Source organism: Lygodium microphyllum, chromosome 19 (assembly GCF_053477565.2).
Source record: "Lygodium microphyllum isolate KBCC chromosome 19, Lygodium_microphyllum_v1.1.10, whole genome shotgun sequence".
Classification (NCBI taxonomy): domain Eukaryota; kingdom Viridiplantae; phylum Streptophyta; class Polypodiopsida; order Schizaeales; family Lygodiaceae; genus Lygodium; species Lygodium microphyllum.
The window spans coordinates 131,243,854-131,265,847 of record NC_141153.1 but is presented as its reverse complement, the minus strand read 5'-3'; the positions used below and the strand labels follow the sequence as shown (position 1 = coordinate 131,265,847).

General features: G+C 43.4%; 1 protein-coding gene across 4 annotated transcripts in view; it reads right to left on the bottom strand.

Annotated features, from left to right (window-relative positions):
* LOC148020388 (pentatricopeptide repeat-containing protein At5g10690-like) overlaps positions 1-21,994 on the bottom strand; it is a 75,765-nt gene that overhangs the window by 14,536 nt on the left and 39,235 nt on the right. For all 4 annotated transcript variants that reach the window (XM_087700681.1, XM_087700682.1, XM_087700679.1 and 1 more), the window contains exons 9-11: positions 5,261-5,502; positions 5,008-5,085; positions 4,850-4,918 (exon numbers count right to left, since the gene is read on the bottom strand). In XM_087700681.1, coding sequence (XP_087556807.1) covers positions 4,850-4,918; positions 5,008-5,085; positions 5,261-5,502 — 389 coding nt within the window. The remainder of the gene's footprint in view (positions 1-4,849; positions 4,919-5,007; positions 5,086-5,260; positions 5,503-21,994) is intronic.

Sequence of the window (21,994 nt, the reverse complement as noted above, 5' to 3'; positions counted from 1 at the left end):
TTACTTTCGGGTCTTTGGGTGTGATGCCTATGTTCACATTCCCAAAGCTCACCGTGACAAATTCGAAGCGGCTTTCCGCAAACAGGTATTTGTTGGCTACAGCTCCCAGTCCCAAGGCTACCGACTGTATGATCCCGTCAAGCGGGATGTATATACTAGCCGTGATGTGCGGTTTGTGGAGGTTCCGGCTTCTTCAACGGGTGAGGAGCATCCCGTTCTTGGAGATCCAGGGGAGAGTTTGGCTCCTTCTACAGTTCCACTGGAGCCTGTGCCGTTTGATTATGATTCTATTTCTGACACAGAGTCTACTATTCCACCGGATCCTTCTGAGGAGTTACCACCGGTGGACATTCCAGAGTCTTCTACTGATGGAGAACGACGAGGGGAGGTTCGGCCTCCTCCTCGCTGGGCCCGTGACACACTCCGTGATTCAGGGATCGAGGGGGTTCCTGAGGAGTGGGGACCGCAGGATGGTCCGCGGCGGTCACGGAGGCACCAGGCACATTCTTCGGAGCTTGTGTGCTCCAATTATTGTTTGATGTCCCGAGTTATGCAGGATCGAGAGCCCACCTCCGTGAAGGAGGCTTTACAGTCCGCCCCATGGAAGAAAGCTATGGAAGCTGAGTTGGAGGCTATTGAGAGGAATGGCACTTGGTCACTTGTGCCACGCCCCCCGAAGAAGAAGGTGATTGGAGTCAAGTGGGTCTTCAAGACCAAATATCTCAGTGATGGTACTTTGGATAAGCACAAGGCTCGCCTTGTTGCTAAGGGTTTTGCCCAGCGCCCAGGGATTGACTGTCATGACACCTTTGCCCCTACAGCTCGTATGGCAACCATTAGAGCTGTTCTTGCTTTGGCTGGCCATAGGAGATGGCCTGTTTATCAGCTGGATGTGAAGTCGGCCTTCCTGAATGGTGATTTGAAGGAGGAGATCTACGTTGAGCAGCCTCCTGGCTTTGGTTCTTCCGATGGGAAAGTCTACAGGTTGAAGAAGGCCCTGTATGGTCTCAAGCAGGCCCCGCGAGCTTGGAACGAGAAGATTGATTCGTTCCTCCAAACTCAGTTGGGATATCGGCGGTCCAAGGCCGATCCGCAGCTGTATGTTCACACTTCCGAGGATGGTTGTGTGTTGTTTGTATTATATGTTGATGATTTGATTGTCACAGGTGATGATGCACAGCAGGTCCAGGAGACAAAGTCAGCTTTACATCGGACGTTCGAGATGACGGATTTGGGGCTACTCCATTTCTTTTTAGGACATGAGATTTTTCAGTCTCAGAGGGGGATCTTTCTCTCCCAACAGAGATATGTACAGGAGCTCTTGGTGTCTTTTGAGATGGAAGATTGTCGGGCCCTCTCTACTCCTATGGATCCGAACTGGAAGGCCACTTCCCACTCAGCTTCTCCTTTGGCGGATGCTTCCCGCTATCGACAGTTGATAGGGTCTTTGATTTGGCTTCTCAACACCAGGGTTGATCTATGTTTTGCTGTTGGGCTCTTGGCAGGGTTCATGAGTGAACCTAAGACGGTGCATTGGCAGGCTGCTCAGAGGATACTTCGGTATCTGAGGGGGACGTCTGATTTGGGGATTCATTACCCCGCAGGGACAGATGGGTCAGATCTTGTACTTGCAGGTTGGAGCGACTCGGATTGGGCCGGTGACGTGGACCACAGGCGGTCTACAACAGGTTACTGCTTTACTTTGGGTGCAGGTGTTATTTCTTGGAGTAGCAAGAAGCAGCCCACGGTAGCCCTTTCGTCTACTGAGGCGGAGTATCGGGCCGCGTCTTCCACCACATGCGAGGTTGTGTGGCGCTGCACTCTGACAAATCATTGGCTGATGATTGGAAAAATGATGTGGCCAAGGATATGGTTGCTTGATCTTTGCTTGGGCTAGATATTATTGTCAATTGGTCTTTTTTACAAGAGCTAATGGCTACTAGGGGTTTTGGCCATCACATGACTAATGTCTTACATACTATCAATTAAGGTGGGACTGCACAAATTGTGCTTAATGGAGGGGTATCTGAAGAGATTTCCCTCTCTTTCTTTGTGACAAAGTGCACTCACAGATCTTTATTGTTTGCTCTGGTCACTCATTCAATGTTGAGTTTACTAGACGAGTTGTTGATCTCACCCTTCCTAGTTAAAGTTCATTCGTCAATCATTGGCTGATGGCTGGAAAAATGATGTGGCCAAGGATATGGTTGCTTGGGCTAGCATAAAGATTGCATATTAGTATGCAAAAATCAATTCTCAATGAGCAATACGAAAAGAGATTTGATTAACTTGGGATAGCAAGGTAGGGTTGTTCCTAGAGGGGTGATTCTAAGACATCTGGCTTATCCCATTCGGGGTGGAGTTTGCATCTAAAAATTTATTGCATTGGATGTCAAGTTGTACAAGGGATAAACTTGTATACTAGAAATCTCAAGGCTGGCCATTGCATGTTCATCTCAAAGTGACACGAACTGTTATGATTACTATGATTTAATTCTTCCTACCAGTGCTCCCTTGGACTCAAAAATCCTTGGATGAATTGGAGCAACGAACTTGATCTACACTCTGGAAGAAACAAGAAAATTGTTAGGGTCAAACTTGGGTGTCTTGGAACCATGTCACTACTCCAAAGCATATGGGTGGGGCTGCAATTTTGGATGTCAAGAAACAAATGGTGGCTTTTCTATTAGCTCCCTTACATGGCATTTGTTTGATGCAGCACCCATTGATGGATAATGTGAAATCTTTTATTAAGGTGGGGTTTTGTCATGGCAATACAAGTATCCAAGCATCTTGGTGGCATAGTTTCAATTCTACTGAAGGAATAATATATCAGTTGGTTTTGCTATCACACTTGATCTCTTCTTGGCATGATCTCTTGTCTTGTACTTGGCAGTGCCCACCAGAGTCCAAACAAAATGCCAATTCCTTGCAAGCTGAAGTGTTGGTTGTTTCTAGGTTACAGCATTGGCTGGCTAAATCATTGTTCAGAAAGACATTAAATACAATGGCACAACTAGGTCTCAGGCCAGTGGAAATTTCAAATATTCCTCAAGACTTTATTCTTTTTGCCGTCCGCAACAATACTTCCACATACCTAGAAATCATTGACAGGTGTAGTCTAGGTTGAAGGAGAAAATTGGGCAGCATATTCCTCTTGCTAATGTTTAGGGCTCTAATCCTTGACAAGATTGGGATTTCACCCACCCTGATGACTTTCCACAATTTTCAATGTACCATAAGATGATAGAGAATAAATAATGGCTTACTGAAAAGGCTACCAAGGTGTGGTCATGTAGAGATGGACACACAAAATGGTGTGTGAGATTGCTGCAGATATGAAAGTCAAAGATCCCATATCAGGGCAAGGTTTTTATCTGGAGAGTTCTTTTTGGAGGCATACTTATTGCTGTGGCAAGTGGCTTCTATGTTATCAGCAGGGGTTGACATCCACAATTTGGCTGCTCCATGATAACAGATTATTCGCACAACTACAATCCCTACTCAGGTGTGATGGTGTAGGAATTGTTAATGTTCAAGGGCTTCAGCAAATTTTCTCTTTCCTGATTTCACTCTATTTACTTTTTTTGGGTTTTGTTTTGACCCATGGTGAATATGGCTTTTGCATGCTGGCCAGACAGCCTCTTGTACATCTGATTGTTGTAGATCAAGGGTACACTGTACATGACACTCTCCCAGCAGGGAAAAAAAGACTAATCACTGATCTGGTGTCATGCAAGACCTTTTGAGCTGAACAACATCTATAAAGAGGCACACTTTTGCTGAGCAACCCTCTACAACTCAATTGCAGGTTTCAGGCTTAGCATGAAGTAGTGTCATCTGGTACTAACACGTGAATTATGTAACTCACCAAATTTGTTGTTTAATATATCCATGCCTGCCTGGCAGGTACATTTATGACTGGTCAGGAGCCAAAAACCAAGCAAAAGCAAAAACCCTTTTATCCTTTTGCTGCCCACCACTATTCCTATTTCAATGAGATGTGCCAACCAATTGAATAAATGAAGAGTAATATGTTATAGACACCATTTCCCCAGCTATAGCAGCCAATGCCATTTATATTCCTCCAAACGTATTAACTCTCACTTTCCTCAAAACTTATATGCACACTGCAAGCGTCCCACATAATTGCAACATACCCATGCACACTCTCGAAAAGTCTGGCAAATTTGAGAGAGAAGTAAAGAACCATCATCAAAGGCTTGGCCCACCAAGCATTGTTTACTGTTTCGAATGCACCTTGTGATATTAAACATGCGGACCAGTATAGGATGAATAGAATAGCACATGGTAATACACTCAATAGCAAACCCTGTCCCTGGATCCCTTGCATTGTCACATTGTGGCTGAGATAGTTTGTGGTCAAAACGCATCTTCTAAGTGATCTGCACGTTTTGGACCCAATGCACTGCATCAAATTTTTCTTGCAATGTCAGGTTGTAAAATGATGACAGCTTGGTTGGCTAACTTGGCATTTTCAGCACCAATGTGTAAGCAATAGCAATATGTCAAAAATTTGCACAAACACCCACTGAGCTGGATGCCATCCCTGATTCAAGATGTTTAAAGGCCCCTAGACAACTTCAAGCTACAAATAACCTGACAGGAAAAGCATACAACATCATTCTGGCGTCTCTCAAACAAGCAATCACTTCTATGTAGTCTAGCCCTGAAACCACTTTTGAGTTGCAAAAACTTGTAAAGTTCAAATGATCCTACTCCCTCATGACTGCTGCATCTTGCATCACCTCCTCATTACAAATACTTCGGGAAACTCATAGATGCAAAAAGTGGGTTGGTTTTGAAGTAGGATATGTAAGAACGTCACCCTTTCTTGAAGAACATAAGGTCTAAAAAGATTGGAAAAATTCGAAATTAGTTCCAACCGAATAAGCACCTACATTAAAGAAGAAGGCCAGTCAGTTCATGTGCCAGACCTTCAATCAAGTCAAAAGATGAAACAGAACATGTTGATTGTTAGCTTACCGAGTAAGCACGACTGCTTAGTTGCATACCCTTTTTGAGACCTTTCATGTCTTTAAGGAGCTTCCTTGCCAATCCATACTAGGACATAAAAAACCATATGCTAACATACTCAATGTTGTGAACTGCACATAGTTCTTTTAGAAGAGTAATATGGCGAGTGATTCCATGGTGTACACATCAATAGAGAAAAAATAAATAAATAAATAAATCTTTCCTGAACAAAACGATGTCCACTGCAAGCTCAATTACTAACCTTTCCAGCATTTACAGCAGCCTCAAACAGTAGTTCATCTGCTTCTGCTCGATACTGAGGCAAGACATTCCCAGCTGCTAAGGGAACCATATCAGCCCGGAGACGTTCTACAACATCAACCTGACCATTTTCAGCAAATGCTCGCATAACTGATAAAAAGACGTGTGACTTGGGCCGTAATTGTGGGTTCTCTTTGGAAAGCTCCAACATTTCGTCCAGCAAAGAAAGTGCTTCCATCAAACCTGAGCATGTCAGAGTGCAATATTTCTGTTTCCATCAGTCACAAGAATCAAAGCCATTAGCAAAGTAGGTTCCAATATATAAACTGAAATGGTGAAATCAAAGACAGTTTGAATTTAAGCATAGTTAACAGGCCTTCCTAGAAATGCACTTGCACTGATTTGAAAAAAAAATTCTCCACGCGAAGTAAAGACTATCAGAACCACAGTATCATCTTACACAATCTTGCTTACAGGTATTGGCTGTATACTCCTAGGTATTGATTACATATTCACCCCATTCTACAAGACACCTTCCCTCCAGAGGAGCCAGCCTGGGAGATTGTCCTACCTTTTTTTTTTCAAAACCATCTGAATTCTGCTCTATGCGGTTTTTGGCTCTATTTTTCAGCCGAATGTGAACCTTAAGTACCTAGGGAAAACTCTTGTCTCCTCTCCCATGAAGCTTGTCCCATCCATCTCTGGCCATCCAAATGTATCGTGCAATAATAATAAGCCCCTTCTTTGGACAAGTATCGTACCCCATTAGGTTCCTAAACTGGCAAGAGATACCCCTTGGATATTCTCATTGCCTCATGCTGATCCTCAAGGAACTATCATTTGTTCATCAATGGCTTGAGCACTGTTATGGACGCCCCTCCTTCAGACCTCTTTAAGGTTTGGGATAATCCCAGAGGTGATGTCTGTGAGTGTCCTCTACCACCCTACATCTAGACCACAGGGTCAGAATCCTTCCATGAACAAGCCCTGTCCCCATCAATAGGCTCTTAACCAAAAATACAAATTTGTCTTGCCGAGTCAAAGCTATTCTCCAATCTCCTCAACAAATCTGTGAGGCATTGAGTGGCATGCGACCCCTTTTGTAAGTGTGAACAAAGTAACATGTTTTCAAGTAAGAATAGGCTTGATTATGTGCTGGCAAAACCAATGCAGTGCTATTGCTGGAGGCTCAAATGCTGCACATCTCGACCCTCCTGCCTCATTTTATAACCGAAAAGAAAAGTGTGGTCATACAACAAAAAAGGGTCTCTCTACACCCACTCTTTGGGGTCCCACCTAAGTAAAATTCTGGCCATATCAATGGGATGCTACTGCTGGAGGCTCAGATCCTGCTCATTTGGACCATCCTTCCTCAAATATATAACCAAAGAGAAATGTGGACCCTACAAACTTAGTTTATCCTTTCTAACAGTGATAATATAAACAAACATAGACATGTGTCCTGTCTCCTCCTAAAAACGATCTCTCTACACCCACTCTCTTGGGTTGCATGCTAAGATCCCTAAAAGGGTCTCCTCTCTTAACCCCAAGCCTCTGTCCTCCAGGAATCCAAATTTTTTACATGAAGTTTTGTCATTGTGAACCAATAGTCAAATCCTCAAGAACAAACAAAAACTCCTACATGTCAATTTTCTATCTAAAAAGAAGATCAAGAACAAACAAAAACTCCTACACGTCAATCTTCTATCTAAAAGAAGACCAACACGCTAAACTCTAAAGGTCATTGAGTTTGCAGATTGTGAAGCTCCCGATCAAAGTACTTTGGTCTATGGACCTGTTTTTGCTCATTTATGTGGGTACTTCAACAAAAGATTCAATAGATGCTGCTTTCACGCCTCCACCACAGGTCGACATCATCTTTCCGTTATTCATTAAATCCAAGCTCCACAATAGATGCTTCAACAACCATGTGAATGTTTTCGTGTTCAAAAGTATTATGATTGAGGATAACGATACTCTCAATTGGTGAAAATGTAGTGTACCTCTAATCTAATGTGGCAACATTTACCTTCTCCAAATAAAATATTTCATGCAGCACAATGAATCACAACCTTGTGAAAACTTGATACATTGGTGTAAAGCTTGCTAATCTAATCTCCTGGATTAGGTCTTAGTAAACAGAAGATGAGAAAAATGTGGATGACAGCTATCGATTCATCTCCAAGTTTCCACCCTTTGCACAATATAATTTATAGCGAGTTTTGTCATACATTGGCAAGTTTATTGCATGCCTACCGCGTGATCAACTTACTTGGCTTTAGCCTATTGTCACACATACTCAATGACTCAAGTCTATAACTTTGTTGACCTTAGCCTTATCAGCATGGTAGTGAATAGAGTCACACACGAGTAAAAGACAAAAATATGGAAGAGTATAGATGAAGCCAATGAACTCAATGTAAGGATGAACAAGGCCTCTTTAGAATAGTAGTGAATGGAGTAACACACAAGAAAAAGACAAAAATGTTGAAGAGCATAGATGCAGCGTCCACATGCTACTGCATGTAGTAGTGGTGAGGAGTTGCTAAGAGAGAAAAAAAAATGCACCATCTAATGTCTAGTCCAAAAGGCAAGATAGAGAACACATTGTATCCTACATATAGAGAACCCTAAGTATGAACTTAAATGTTTGGGTGGCTAGAGGTGTCTGCCCAAAACACAACTGGCCAAAATGGACACACTAAACCTAAAAGGCAAACCAGCTCTAAAATTTGAAACCTGTCAGACTTCAGTCGATGTATATAGAAAGTCACATTCAAGATATGGATGAGGCCAACACCTTTGCCTGCATGGCTGAAATCCATGTCAAAATCTAAAGGCAATGAATAATTCCAAGCATCCTTGGCTTTCTGCTGCTTCTTCCACACAACAACTTGCTTCGTGCAGTCCTTTTCAATACGCATCTTCTTGCCATAAAACTAGCATTGCTGCTTATTGTTCTTCTTCTCATATCACCCCTCTCTAAAGCATGCAACGCTCAACCATGGATGCTACTCAAATGAGATGGCAATCTCCCTTGTAACCCAAGTGCAAACTCATGTTCCAAAAACAATAAAAGTCATTTGCTAAAAACTTACTTCAGTCCTTACATTTGAGCTTGTAAGACATTTGCCATATCATCATACTCGGAAGCAAGTACATATAGTATAGCCCCCACCAAATGAGCTTTGGATAGGGCAATCTACATGTTACAAAGCTAGTCCTAAATCTTGGTCACTCAAAGAATGAATAATTGGATAGTGCCAGTGGGCTCGGACTAGATGATCCAAAGCTAAGCATAAAGTGTGCCAGCCCACATGGATGTGGAGCCTCTTATATGAGTTGGAGCTTAGCCCACACCTTGAAAGATGTCCCACAGGAGGTGACCGCCAGAAGGAGTTCCTTTGAGAAACATCAAACACATGCCAATTGTGCTTTTGCATCATCTATATCCCAATTGAGGAATGCTCCTAGAGAAAAGTCATATTCGTCCCAACCATAGAGGAGATGGTTGTTCAAGGCGAGGGGTCGATCCCAAAACAAGGTACCATAACCACTTCTATGCAAACCAAGATTTCATAACTGCACTCCAAGTCAAATAGTTAGGGCCTTTGAGCTTGTCGCCAGTATTGAAGGAGCAATTGAATTATGCAATGAAGATAGAAGTAAAGGGTATGAGAGAGTACCTAGGGCACCACTTACCCGCAATAAATCAAAATCAAAGGCGCAACTGTTCAAGCTTGTAATTCAAAAGCATAAAGCATACAATAGACAGGATCAAAGGGTGAAGTAAGTAGAGTATATAAACAAGACAACTGACACACATGAACGCTCTCTTAAGTGAAATTGTGATCAGATTATGTCACCAGCCATGAACCACAAAGGTGAGGAAGTCAAAAGCCAGTAGGTGACTGCAATAAGAGGCAGACAAAAGCAGCTGCAGCATACTCAAAGCGCAGGGTTATGAGGTAAAAATGCAGGCTATTCAGCAATCACATGGTGAATACATGACTTCCAGCATTAAAAGTAGGTCACCTAGCAGGAAGGTTGGTCCCCTAGCTGAAACAATGACAGCTTGCAGCAGCAAAACATGGGTTTTAGCAGCCTCTACAACAGCAAATCAGTATGTACCGGATGCGAAATAACAGTCACAGCAGCAAAAAAACCACACTCAAACCCAAGAACTTAGTCAACTGATACAAACTGATAATGAGATCTGCAATGCAAGCAATAGAGCAACTAGGAAGACCCAACGAAATGAACAAGGGAAGTAAGAACATATGAGCTTGGAGAACAGAGAAATGGGCCATGGAATCCATATACCAAAGCATGAGAACGAAAAATACAAACCACATGGGCAACGCCAAACCACAAGAGTGCCTCCAATGTCCTCTCTACACAATGCAAGCTTGCAATGGGATGTGATGTAGAGTGAGAGGAGGCTTTTATACATAGGCTGAGGAGTGAGGTCTGAGACATCAAGTAAGCCAAAATGCTGCCCAAGTGCCCACTCAAGCACCCTCCCAAATGCCCAAAAAGCATCCAACAAATTCCATCAAACGACTAAAGCAAAGAGATGATTGCAATGAGTGAAGAGAGGCTATGGAGGCACCGCTAGGGTTTGCACTGAGGAAACACAGAGTGTACAACCATGACAGAAGCACAACGAAACAAACAGAAACACAGAAAGTAAAACTCAAACCCTAAACACAAAACTCAAAACTCAAACGCAGAAACCTAAACACAAATAGAAGAAGGGATAGAAAGAACACAACTCTGAAGGCAGTGAATGTTGTAAATGAATGTAAAAGTATACAGTGTGCCCAAGGGCAAAGCAGTGTGTCAAAGAGTGACATCCACCGGTGATGGATCCCAAGTCTCTGACCACCAGTCAAAGTGTAGGATGCAAAGGATGCAACAAACGCAGGTGTCAGGAGGGCCCAGAGCACCAAATGCACGTTGGACAGGTGTGAAAGAGGGCTAGTGATTGTCGCCTAATGTAGAGGAGTTGTCACTTGATGGAGGAAGTTGTCGCCTCTAGAGAGAAAGACACTATACACAAGCTATAGATGCAATTACCAACTGCTGCTAGGTGATGGAGAGGTCCAAACGCAACAACAGAAGGTCGCTTGATGAGGGAGATGAGCTGCCAAATGTCGCCTACACACTAGAGGTGCAAACGCAAAAGACAGATGACTGAAAGCTCCTCTAAAGAGCGAGAACCTACATCGAAGAGAGATGGAACTGAATGGGGGCAGCCTATCTATTTATAGATGAGGACGGACCCTCCCAAATTAAGGTTTCATTGAACTCTATCTTACCACTTCCCATTTTAGGGTTTTCATTAAATTAAGCTTGTTTTGGGGCAATTTAAATGGCCAATCAGCATGGAATGCATTTCTTAGCTCAACACAATGTCTAGTTGATGAAGGCCAGCAACACCAGTGGAGGGATGTGGCAGGACTAAAACACACTCCTCGAGGTAATAGGATGTTCAAGAAGACATCAAGCAGAAAAAGCAATGATGTGGACAATAGTGAGGGAGGGAAATGTAGTCCTCCTATCAACCCGTTGCCAATGATAATTGGGAGCGGCAAAACAAAAGGTCTGCTGGCTGAAACACAGCTCCACCATCAGCAAATGAGGGAAATGATGACCATGTCAATGGCCAACCCACTACACCAAAACACATCATGTGTAAAGTGGAAAACACATGCAGTATCAGCCCGGGCAGATGGGCACCTAGTGGAGGGAGTGAAATACAGTCCTATCTCCAAGTTGTCAATGATGACTCTGAACAGTGAAACACAAGGCCTGCTGGCTGAAACACAGCTCCACAACCAGCATTGAGGAAGAGCATGATCATGTCGGCAGTCAGTCCACTGCAGCAAAACACATCCTGCCAAGTGAAAACACAGGCAGCGGTAGCCTGAGCAGATGATGATGTGGCTGGACTGGTCACTGCACCAAAACAAAAGGAATAAGCTAACGGTGTCTTCTTAGCAGTTGGCATTGTCCTCCAAGTCAAGGAAGCGACATCTAGGAGTTGGGTGGCAGGTTCGACAGCAAAGCAGCATCACTTTTGGCTGGGCAACAGCTTTTGCGAGGGGTATGGGCAGCTTGATCAAGATGAGAATGGAGAGGGAACACTTGGGAAGGAAGAGTGAAATAGTTAGAATGACAAAGTGAAAAGAATGATCGGAGAGCTGGAATGAATGCCCATAACATGTACTCTTTTAGGGAACTTTTTGGCATTCATCCAACTAAATAAAATAAATGGCTTTTTAATAAATAAACCTCTTTGGGGTTGTAATGCAATTAAATTAGGCACTAATGCATGATAATTTTGTTGTAATGCATGCCTTAGTTTTGGTGGCTCTATAAGAGTGCAACAAAAGAGGAAACACAAACATGTAGAGAGAAGGGAAGAGAAAGACTGCAATGAAAGAAGAGAATGGAAGAAGAAAATCTGCACTAAACTCCAAGAGGATGTTGAATACAAACAGGACTGATCAGTCCCTGCATTCAGCCCAAGGCATTAGTGAGGGCACCAGATAAGGCTGACGATGGAGGACAGCACGAGAAGACTGAGGAGAATCCCTGAATGCCGGATTTTGCTGAAACCTATAGAAGATAATCTATGAATGACTGATTGAATGAACAGCAAAGTTGAAGCAGGCTATAAATAGCCATAAATGCTTGAAACTGACCACGACTACAACATCAAAAGTGCCATAAATGCTGGCCAACCTGACAACATCAATAGAATAATCACAAAATGTTGTCACAATCAAGGAATGTTGATCACCCCATCCTACCAATGTAAATGCAGCCCCCTTCCACTCAACAAGGAATGCACTAAGCTGGAAAATAAGTCAACCAATGTGAACACACCTAAAACCAACTAAAAAAGGAATGAATGCTCTAAATAGAGCTGCCTCTTCAATAGAATAATCGTAAAATGTTGTCGCAATCAAGGAATGTTGATCACCCCATTGGGCCAGTGTAAACACGGCCCCCTCTACTGAAAAATGAATGTGCTGGGCTGTTAAATAACTCGACCAATATGAACACACCTAAAACCGACTAAAAACGAAATGCATGCTCTAAATAGAGTGTTCCAAAATAAAGAGCCACCGTGCCTTTCATATGTGCACCGGTGTGAATGCACCCATAGCACTTGTACTTCTCAAAAAAACCTAAAAGAGGTACACTCTATTGTACCCACACATCGTGCACCTCTCTCACTCTCTACTCTCACTGCTGCTCATGTTTTCTCTCTCTCTTCCATAGCCTCGCTGACCATCACATCTCCATTGTGCATCAGGCTCTTCAAACTGGTATCAAAGCGTCGATCATTGAGAGCACACTTCCCGGAGTTCGCTCGAGCTGTGTTAGCTCATCCCATGTGTAGAGAGCAGCAAATCACCTTCAATTCTGATCAGTCTATAGGTCACACACAACATGCAAACCAGGCGCAAGTCACAGGCAAGTTGCAGGTCACAATCAATCACAGGTCATTGGTTGCAGGTTCAGCGCAAATCACGCAGAGCTGTCCGGCAATGACAGCTTTTCCAGTCAACGGAGGTCAGTTTTTTTTTTTTTTTTTTTTTTACAGAAACCACATTTCTTTTCAAAAGGTTTATCCTTTGACAAATTTTGCGGACTGTCACACGCATATAAGCACAGATTGACAAATCTTAGAGATTATATTTGTTGAGCTATATATGCATTAGCTAACATAAACAACCCCAAAACATGCTTAATTAATGAAGAAAACCTCTCATTTTAAAAAGAAACACAATCCTAGAGAGTTACTAAGTCCCACATGCAAAACCCTAATTTGGGAGCACCAAACTTTCCATAAGTAGGCATGCAGCCTACCACTCTCCCTTAATCTCATTTTTTGCAGGTTTTAGGAGCCATAACTCTGCTATCCACACCCCATTCCATAGGACATCGTGGTCAGAGCTTCCACCAGCCATCTGCTACCATCAGGCGCTCAATTCCAGCCTTCCATGCCTGTTTGTTGCTATCACCACCAAGGCAGTTATCGTTGTCATCTTCTCTCTCCTCTAAATGCTGCATTTTAGTTTTCTGGCTGCCGCCTTGACATTCTCTCACCACTATGTACTGTGTTTGTATCTAATAGTTGTTGTGCAGATTTTCTCTCTCCTCATGTACCTACGTTTTTAGTCTTTCTCTCTCCTACATTGCCGTCTGCATCATATCCATCCTAATCCCTCCCTTGTTCCATACAAGGTCGTTCGCTCATGGAAGGCTTATAATACCTCCGCTATTGTTGAGCTTATACAAGGGGGGTTGTTGCTTGAGTTATACTCTCAACTTCAGCATTTCGACTTAGCATCCCAGCATTGGGCACACTTGAATGACCGCTATGCGGCTTGTGTAGGGAAAGGATAGGTACGGAGATCGAGGTAGACAGACCTTACGCCCAGTGAGAGAGACAGAGAGTGCGAGTGAGCAGAGTAGAGAGTGAACACGTTTTTCGGTACAATGACAAGAGTACCACTTTAGATTTTAGATAGATATACATATGAAAGTACAATGTGCTAAGGGTGTGTTCACACCCGTGCACATATAAAAGGCACGATGGTCCTTTATTCCCAACAACCTCCCACCTAAAGGCAATGTGCCTTAAGAGGACAAAAGAATCAGCTAAGTCTAAGTATGTACAAAGTTGAAATAAATATATATATCCAACTCCCATCATCTGTCGGCAATGAGTAAACCACTCTCCTGGAAGACCCTTCATGAGAAGGTCTGCAGGGTTATCATCTGTATGCACTTTGACAAGCTCAATGCTCTTGCTATCAAGAGCATCTCCAATGAAGTGGTACTTCACCTATATGTGCTTTGTCTTTGCATGAAAGACAGGGTTCCGTGCTAGCATGATAGCACTCTGACTATCACAATGGAGAACAGGTACCTCTGTGATGCCAAGCTCTTCCACCTGACGTAAAAGCCATAAAGCCTCCTTGCATACCTCAGTGGCAACTACATACTCTGCCTCTGTAGTAGACAATGCAACACACTTTTGTAGCCTAGAGATCCAAGAGACCGCTCCTCCTGTGAAAGTAAACACATAACCAAAAGTGGACTTCCTGCAGTCCACATGACCAGCATAGTCTGTATCCGTAAAGCCAACAACAGATGCCTTCTGCTTTCCAAAGCAGATGCACAACTCCTTTGTGCCTTGAGGTATCTCATAATACCTTTCACTACATCCCAATGCTTCTTGCCAGGGGTTGCCATATATCTGCTAACCACTCCCACTGCAAAAGCAATGTCAGGACGTGTAGCAACCATAGCATACATCAAACTGCCAACAGCTGAAGCATATGGTATCTTGGCCATTTCAGCCTTCTCATCATCAGATGTAGGGTTGTCCTCTCCACTGAGTTTCACATATGGAGGCAATGGAACCCCAATTGTTTTCCCCCCCTCCATATTGAAACACTACAAAACTTTGAAGATATACTCCTGCTGAGATAGATAGAGTAAGCCTTTAGATCTATCTCTGAGTATTCGCATGCCAAGAATGTGATTTGTATCCCAAGATCCTTCATGTCAAAGCTGCCATGAAGACTTTGCTTCAATGAATCCAACGCATGAGTATCCCTGCCAGCAATCAGCATGTCATCAACATACAAAACCAAGATAATCAAGCTGCCATCTGCTGCATTCTTGGTGTACAAGCAGTGATCCACTTGACTTCTATGAAAGCCTTGGGACTGCATGAATGTATCAAACTTATGATACCATTCTCTTGGTGCTTGTTTCAGCCCATACAAACTCCTTTTGAGTTTACATACCATTTTTTCCTTCCCTTGTTCAACAAACCCTTCAGGCTGCTGCATATATATGTCTTCATGCAGATCACCATGTAAAAACGCAGTCTTTACATTTTCTTGTATGAGCTCCATATCCTCAACTGCAACCAAGCCCAAAATGTCCTGGTTGTTCCTACACATGTAATGGCTCATTTTCATGGGCAATAGCTGGCTGATTATTTCCAGCATCATTTCTTGTATTTACAGGTTCGTTTACAGCAGGTATTTGCTGTTGTACAGTGGTCACATTTTACTGTCCAAAAGGTATTTCTTCCCGGAATACAACCCTACGGACCTCCTCGGTCTTTTCGGGTTGTTTGTGCATGCGATCTTCCCGGAAGATAACGTCATTGCTACGTACTATTTTCCTTTTCTCGGGATCCCATAATTTATACCCCATTTCACCCTCGTCACCATATCCTAGGAAAATGCATTTATAGGACTTTGGCTCAAGTTTCTGCGTTTTTCTTTACGAATGTGCACAAAAGCCTCGCAGTCAAACACTTTCAGATGAGCATATGAAGGTGGCTTGCCCGACCACGCTTCTTGGGGAACTCCCCCTCCCCAAAGACCTGTTTAGTGACCAATTAATCAAGTGAACGGCTATCATAACAGCCTCTGCCCAAAAACCATGGGGTAATGCAGCATGAGACATCATCGTACAGACCTTATCCTTAATGGTCCGATTCATACACTCTGCAACTCCATTTTGAGATGGATTATGAGGGGCAGTGAGCTCCCTCTTTATCCCTTTGCTGTCACAAAATGCCTGAAAGGCTTTGGACACGTATTCCCCACCATTGTCAGAGCGAAGACACTTAAGTGTCTTATCTGTCTGATTTTCAGCCAATGCAAAGAATTTTTGAAACTTGTCAAGCACTTCATCCTTGCTACGAATAGGATAAACCCATACTTTCCGTGTAGCATCATCGACAAAGGTAACAAAATATTTCTTTCCCCCTAAAGATAATCCTGGCATTTGACATACATCCGAATGTACTAACTCAAGAGGAGAAGATTTCAAAGAAAGAGACTTTTCGTGAGAAGTTTGTGCATGTTTGCCATAAATACAATGATCACAGTGCTCAAAATCAGCATAACGAAGACAAGGCAAGTAACCCAAACGAGAAAGCACTTTCATTCCTTTTTGACTCATGTGTCCCAACCGGCCATGCCACAAAGAAATACTTGGCTGCTCGGTCACGGCAACAACATGGTCACGCACACTAGATACATAAAGTGGATACAACGTATCACTCTTGCAACCTCTGGCAATAACCCTGGATCCCTTACAGATCTTACATTTTCCATCACCAAAGGTGGTATAAAAACCATCATCATCTTGCTGCCCTGTGCTAATCAAGCTCTTCTTGAGCTGAGGTACATGCCGTACATGTTGAAGTGTAAAGACAAAGCCATGCTGAAACTGTAACTGCACACGGCCAATACCTGCAATCTCACATGCATAGTTGTCCCCAAGATGGACAACACCATGTCGACTCCCTGTATATGCGGAAAACCACTCACGATGAGGAATGACATGAAAGGAAGCACCTGAATCAAGAATCTAGGTATGCATGTCATCATTTGCATCTGCAAGTAGAGCACGTGCACCAAAATGTGAAGAGACAAAGTGTACATCACTCCCACTGTCACTGTCATGAGTGACTACATTCACCTCTTCAATTTTTACACAGCTTTTATTAGGCTGACTGTCCTTCTTCTCTTCCTTGCAGTCAACTATCTTCTTGCCTTTTCCTTTCTCTTACTTCCATTTGTAGCAGTCACGTTTAAAGTGACCCTTCATGCCACAATGATGGCACTCAACATCTTTTCCACGTGATTTACTGTGTCCCTTGCCATCATATTTTCCCTTTTGTTGTGATCTACCCCTAGTATGCAAAGCACTGGAAGACTTACTGGATGCATTGTTTTGCCGATTCATCTCTTCCATAAGTAGAACACTCTCTACATCAGCATACAAAAGGATCACATTAGAATTGCTCATAGCAGTTCTGAATGTATCCCAACTCTCTAGTAGAGTACAAAGTAAGAAAGTAGCGAATTCCTCATCAATCATGAACTTCAAGGCAACCAGCTAGCTGAAAATGGAGTTAAACTCACTCAAGCGAGTAGACATTGCTGTACCTTATTTCATACGCAAATCCATAAGCTTTTTCAGCCAATACACTTTACTTGCAGCGCTCTTCTATGCATACAGTTCTTCCAGTGTAGTCCACATAGCATATGCAGAATCCAAACCTTCAATGTTGAAGAGCAAGACATCAGAAATCGATAGCTCTATGGTTGAGCGTGCAAGCTCATTCAACTCATCCCAATCGTCCTAATCCATGTGCGCCTTCAAGCTTCTTTATATGCATCAAATTACTGCTGTCATTGCTGCCAGCCATGGTTTTCAGCTCAAATGTGACCAAAAAATCAGTAAATGCAGGCCCAAATTGTCACCCAAGTGACTAAGGTACCAACAAGTACCAATCAGCAATAAATGACCACGCAGAAGTACAGATTTCAGATATGTAATTCAGTTTTCAGAAGCACCAAACCAAGTGCTACAGCATTATCCAACTGATTACAGCTAATCCAAAGGGCATGTGCATCACATTACATGAGAAATCCCAAAATTTCAGCTGCAATTTCTGTTGTACGTGTACCCACGGGCATAAAATTCGACACGAACGGTCAAAAGCCCCAAAATTTTGTGCTCAAAAGTGTCAAACACGCATCTACATTTCCTCTGTCATGCATAGGACTGTCCAATTTTGCCAAAATAAAGCAATTTCAGCAAAACCCCCAAATTTCACCAAGTGTTGATGTCCGAATTGCGCGGAATTCAACCTACATATACATAAAATGACCAAATGCTGCACAAATTTTGCCCAAATCGCAAAAGCCCCAAATTGCACGGGGTCCAATGTGCCTCAATGTCGAGAAATTGGGTCAATTTCAGCCCAATTTGTGCATGTACATGAAAAGCCCAAATGTCGGGGACAAAATGTCACAAATTCCTGCAATTTCTGAGACAAATATCACTGTTGCATCTTGCCTCGCACCAAATCTGAACAAATCACCAAATTTTCCAAGCCCTGCGTGCACTAATTTCAGTGAAATTGAAAGAATTTCACTAAAATGTGAAAGAACCCCAAAATTCCCGGGCAAAAGTGCACCGACTTTGCAATTTTTGAGTCAAATTGTCCAATTCTGTGTTGAGATCCCCAGATTCGAGAAAAGCCCCAAATTTCTGAGCCGATTTAGCACAGATTTGAGATCTTCCTCTTACGCGCGCGAAACCCTGTCAATGGATGAAGCAATTTTTTTTTTTTAAAGGTTGAATTTTGAAAAAATCTGACGGGGACTGGGTCTGTTGACCTGCTAGGCGTCGCTTGACCATCACGCCCACCGGCTGGTCGTGCTCGTCAGCGCCTGCTACAGTCCCGTCGCCATTTGCACTAGTCGCCATGGCCCGTGTGCCTAGAACCCAGCCGGCTTCCGTCTGAAGCATGTCGCCTGTCTGTCACGGGCTGGTCACAGCTCGTCAGCGCCCGATCGCTGCTCCCCAGTCGTCGTCAACAGCTATCGCCTGGTCCCTACTGGACTTGCCACCCAATCGTGAGCACCCGCGCTGGTCTTCTTCACAACCTGTTCGTTGGCTATTTGCACGACCTATTCATTAGTCTTCAGTATACGACTTCTTCCTGCCACTATAGCCTCTGGTCAACAGCTTCTCATCTACCGGGCTTGCAACTGGCGACTAATGCTTATGGCCTGAGCGAACCATTGTGGCTCTGATACCGGTTTGTAGGAAAAGGATAGACACGGAGATCGAGGTAGATAGACCTTACGCACAGTGAGAGAGACAGAGTGGCGAGTGAGCAGAGTAGAGAGTGAACACGTTTTTCGGTACAATGACAAGAGTACCACTTTAGGTTTTAGATAGATATACGTATGAAAGTACAATGTGCTAAGGGTGTGTTCACACCCGTGCACATATAAAAGGGACAATGGCCCTTTATTCCCAATAGCTTGGGATATGACCCATCACATCAATTTGGATCATGAGCTCAAAATTTCAAAATCACAGACAAGGATGACTTAAAAGTCAAGTTGGCTGAGTATTGGCATTTCGCCGCCGAGTTCTCAACCACTGGAGCTCCTAAGTCCTCTAACAATCAAGTTACCCTGTTCCTTAACAAACTGCAAAGAAAATATTTCCATTTTGTGCAGCAAGTGATTTCCCAGCCTCAGATGCCCACATTTAATGAGCTTTGAGTGTCAGTTGTTACATTACCCACGGCTATTCGATCAATTTCATAACACGTCCTCAATAGAGAGGACTCTTGTTGCATCTTCTCAAAGGGGGCAATAGGACAAGCGCACACAAAACTCATTCAAATCAAAATTAAAATAGGGCTAGTGAATCCCAAGGAAACAATCAACCTACACTTAAACCAAGATGGCAGAATTACCTAAAAAGAATAGGTATTGTCAACATTGTCAAAAGGCTAGCCATTATGACAATGAGTGTCGATCTAAGGTAAGAGGCACACAGCCCAAATCCAAGAATCAAACTCCCACACCCCAGTCGGGCAACCCCAACACGGGAAGTTGGGTGGTGGCAACCCTCAACAAGGGCAATGGAGAGGCCAAACCCACACTACCACTGGTCCATCATCACAATCGGCAAACTACTCAACTCCAGAGGGTTCGTCTGATTAATTTGCGGAGGGGACATCGGATACGAGTCTCATTCACATTTGTGAGTTGCCTCCCAATGAGGTGCTTGCACAGGCCCACTCATCAAAGCGAGCACATCAATACCTATTTGGCTTGTGAACAGTGGAGCTACCCATCACATGAATCCTAGAGCGGAAATTATTATTTCCAAAGCCCCTACAACTGGGAGTGTCCATGTAGGAAATAACTCCTTGGTCACAATTTAGGCCCAAGGTAGCATCAATTTTCCCACTAACAGGGGTCCAAATCTCGCTTCATTGGATGATGTCTGTTCAGCAACTTTGCCAGTTGGGGCGAGCAATTTTCTTCACAACAACCACAATAGAGGTCTTAGACTCTCATAGTGGTTTAGTGATTGCTTGCGGCAAGGCATAGCCTAATGGCCTTTACCACATGACCCACTTATTTACCAAGCCGACTGTTCATAATTTGGAATTCCATCACTTCCAAGCTTTGGCCACTACACAGGAGCCCGCAGACTCTTAAGCGTCTTTCGCATTTTCGCTTAGGACATCTTGGCTACAACTCTCTTTATGAGCTGTCGCGTCAGGGGATGGTTGAGGGCCTTCTTCGCCTAAAACTATTTCAAGAGGTCTATAAAGTATGTAAGCTCGGCAAGCAGTATCATACACCCTTTCCTCAGCACTCTCTCACTCGTGATGCTAAACCTCTTTTGCTCATTCATGTAGATCTTTGTGGTCCCACATCCTTCCTCAAGTACAAGTCTGATGCCTTTACTTATTCCAGTGCTTGGGTGCTGCTCGTTCATAACCACACTGGTCGTCAAATGGGTACTATAAGGAGTGAACTTGTTGTCTGTTCAGCAACTTTGCCAGTTGGGGCGAGCAATTTTCTTTACAACAACCACAATAGAGGTCTTAGACTCTCATAGTGGTTTAGTGATTGCTCGCGGCAAGGCATAGCCTAATGGCCTTTACCACATGACCCACTTTTTAACCAAGCCGACTGTTCATAATTTGGAATTCCATCACTTCCAAGCTTTGGCCACTACACAGGAGCCCGCAAACTCTAAGCGTCTTTCGCATTTCCGCTTAGGACATCTTGGCTACAACTCTCTTTATGAGCTGCCGCGTCAGGGGATGGTTGAGGGCCTTCTTCGCCTAAAACTATCTCAAGAGGTCTATAAAGTATGTAAGCTCGGTAAGCAGTATCATACACCCTTTCCTCAGCACTCTCTCACTCGTGATGCTAAACCCCTTTTGCTCGTTCATGTAGATCTTTGTGGTCCCACATCCTTCCTCAAGTACAAGTCTGATGCCTTTACTTATTCCAGTGCTTGGGTGCTACTCGTTCGTAACCACACTGGTCGTCGAATGGGTACTATAAGGAGTGATTCTGATGGAAAGTTTACCTCCCATGAGTTCTTTGAGTTTCTATAGGAGCAGGGCATTGCATGCCAACTCACCTCCACCAACTCCCCTGCACAGAATGGAGTCATAGAGCATAGGAACCAGATTGTCACATCCTAAACCGATGCCCAACTTAATGATCCCTAAAGAGACTCCGTATGAGGTATTTTTTGGCTCTCAGCCTATTACTTCTCACTTCACAGTTTTCGATAGTCGTACTTATACGCACACTTCTAATGACAAGATAGAAAAGCTCACCCCTTGAGCTAATCTCTTGATTTTTGTGGGCTATTCATTCGAAGCAAAAGCCTATCATTTATTCAATCCTCAGACGAACAAGGTGATTGTTAGGAGGGATGTCTTTGAAGAGTAGGACATCGTGTAGTTTTTTGCACTGGGCTCTTTGTCCTCACCTTCGCTCACATCATTTGAGATTCTACCTACTAAGCTAGGTCTACTATCACAAGAAGGCCATTGGGACGAAGTGAATCTTTGGAACCAAGCTAAAGACTTATGGTACTTTAGACAAATACAAGGTTCGCCTTGTAGTGCAAGGTTTCATGCAAAAGCATGGCATTGACTATTAAGAAACCTTCGCACCTAATGCTTGGCTGACATCATTTTGTCTATCGGTTACACTTGCCACTCACCACAGTTGCCCAATCTATCAAATGGACATCAAAAATACCTTTTTGAATGGTTATTTGGAGGAGAAAGTCTATGTGGAGCAGCCTCCCGGCTTTTCCTCTGCTAACCGGA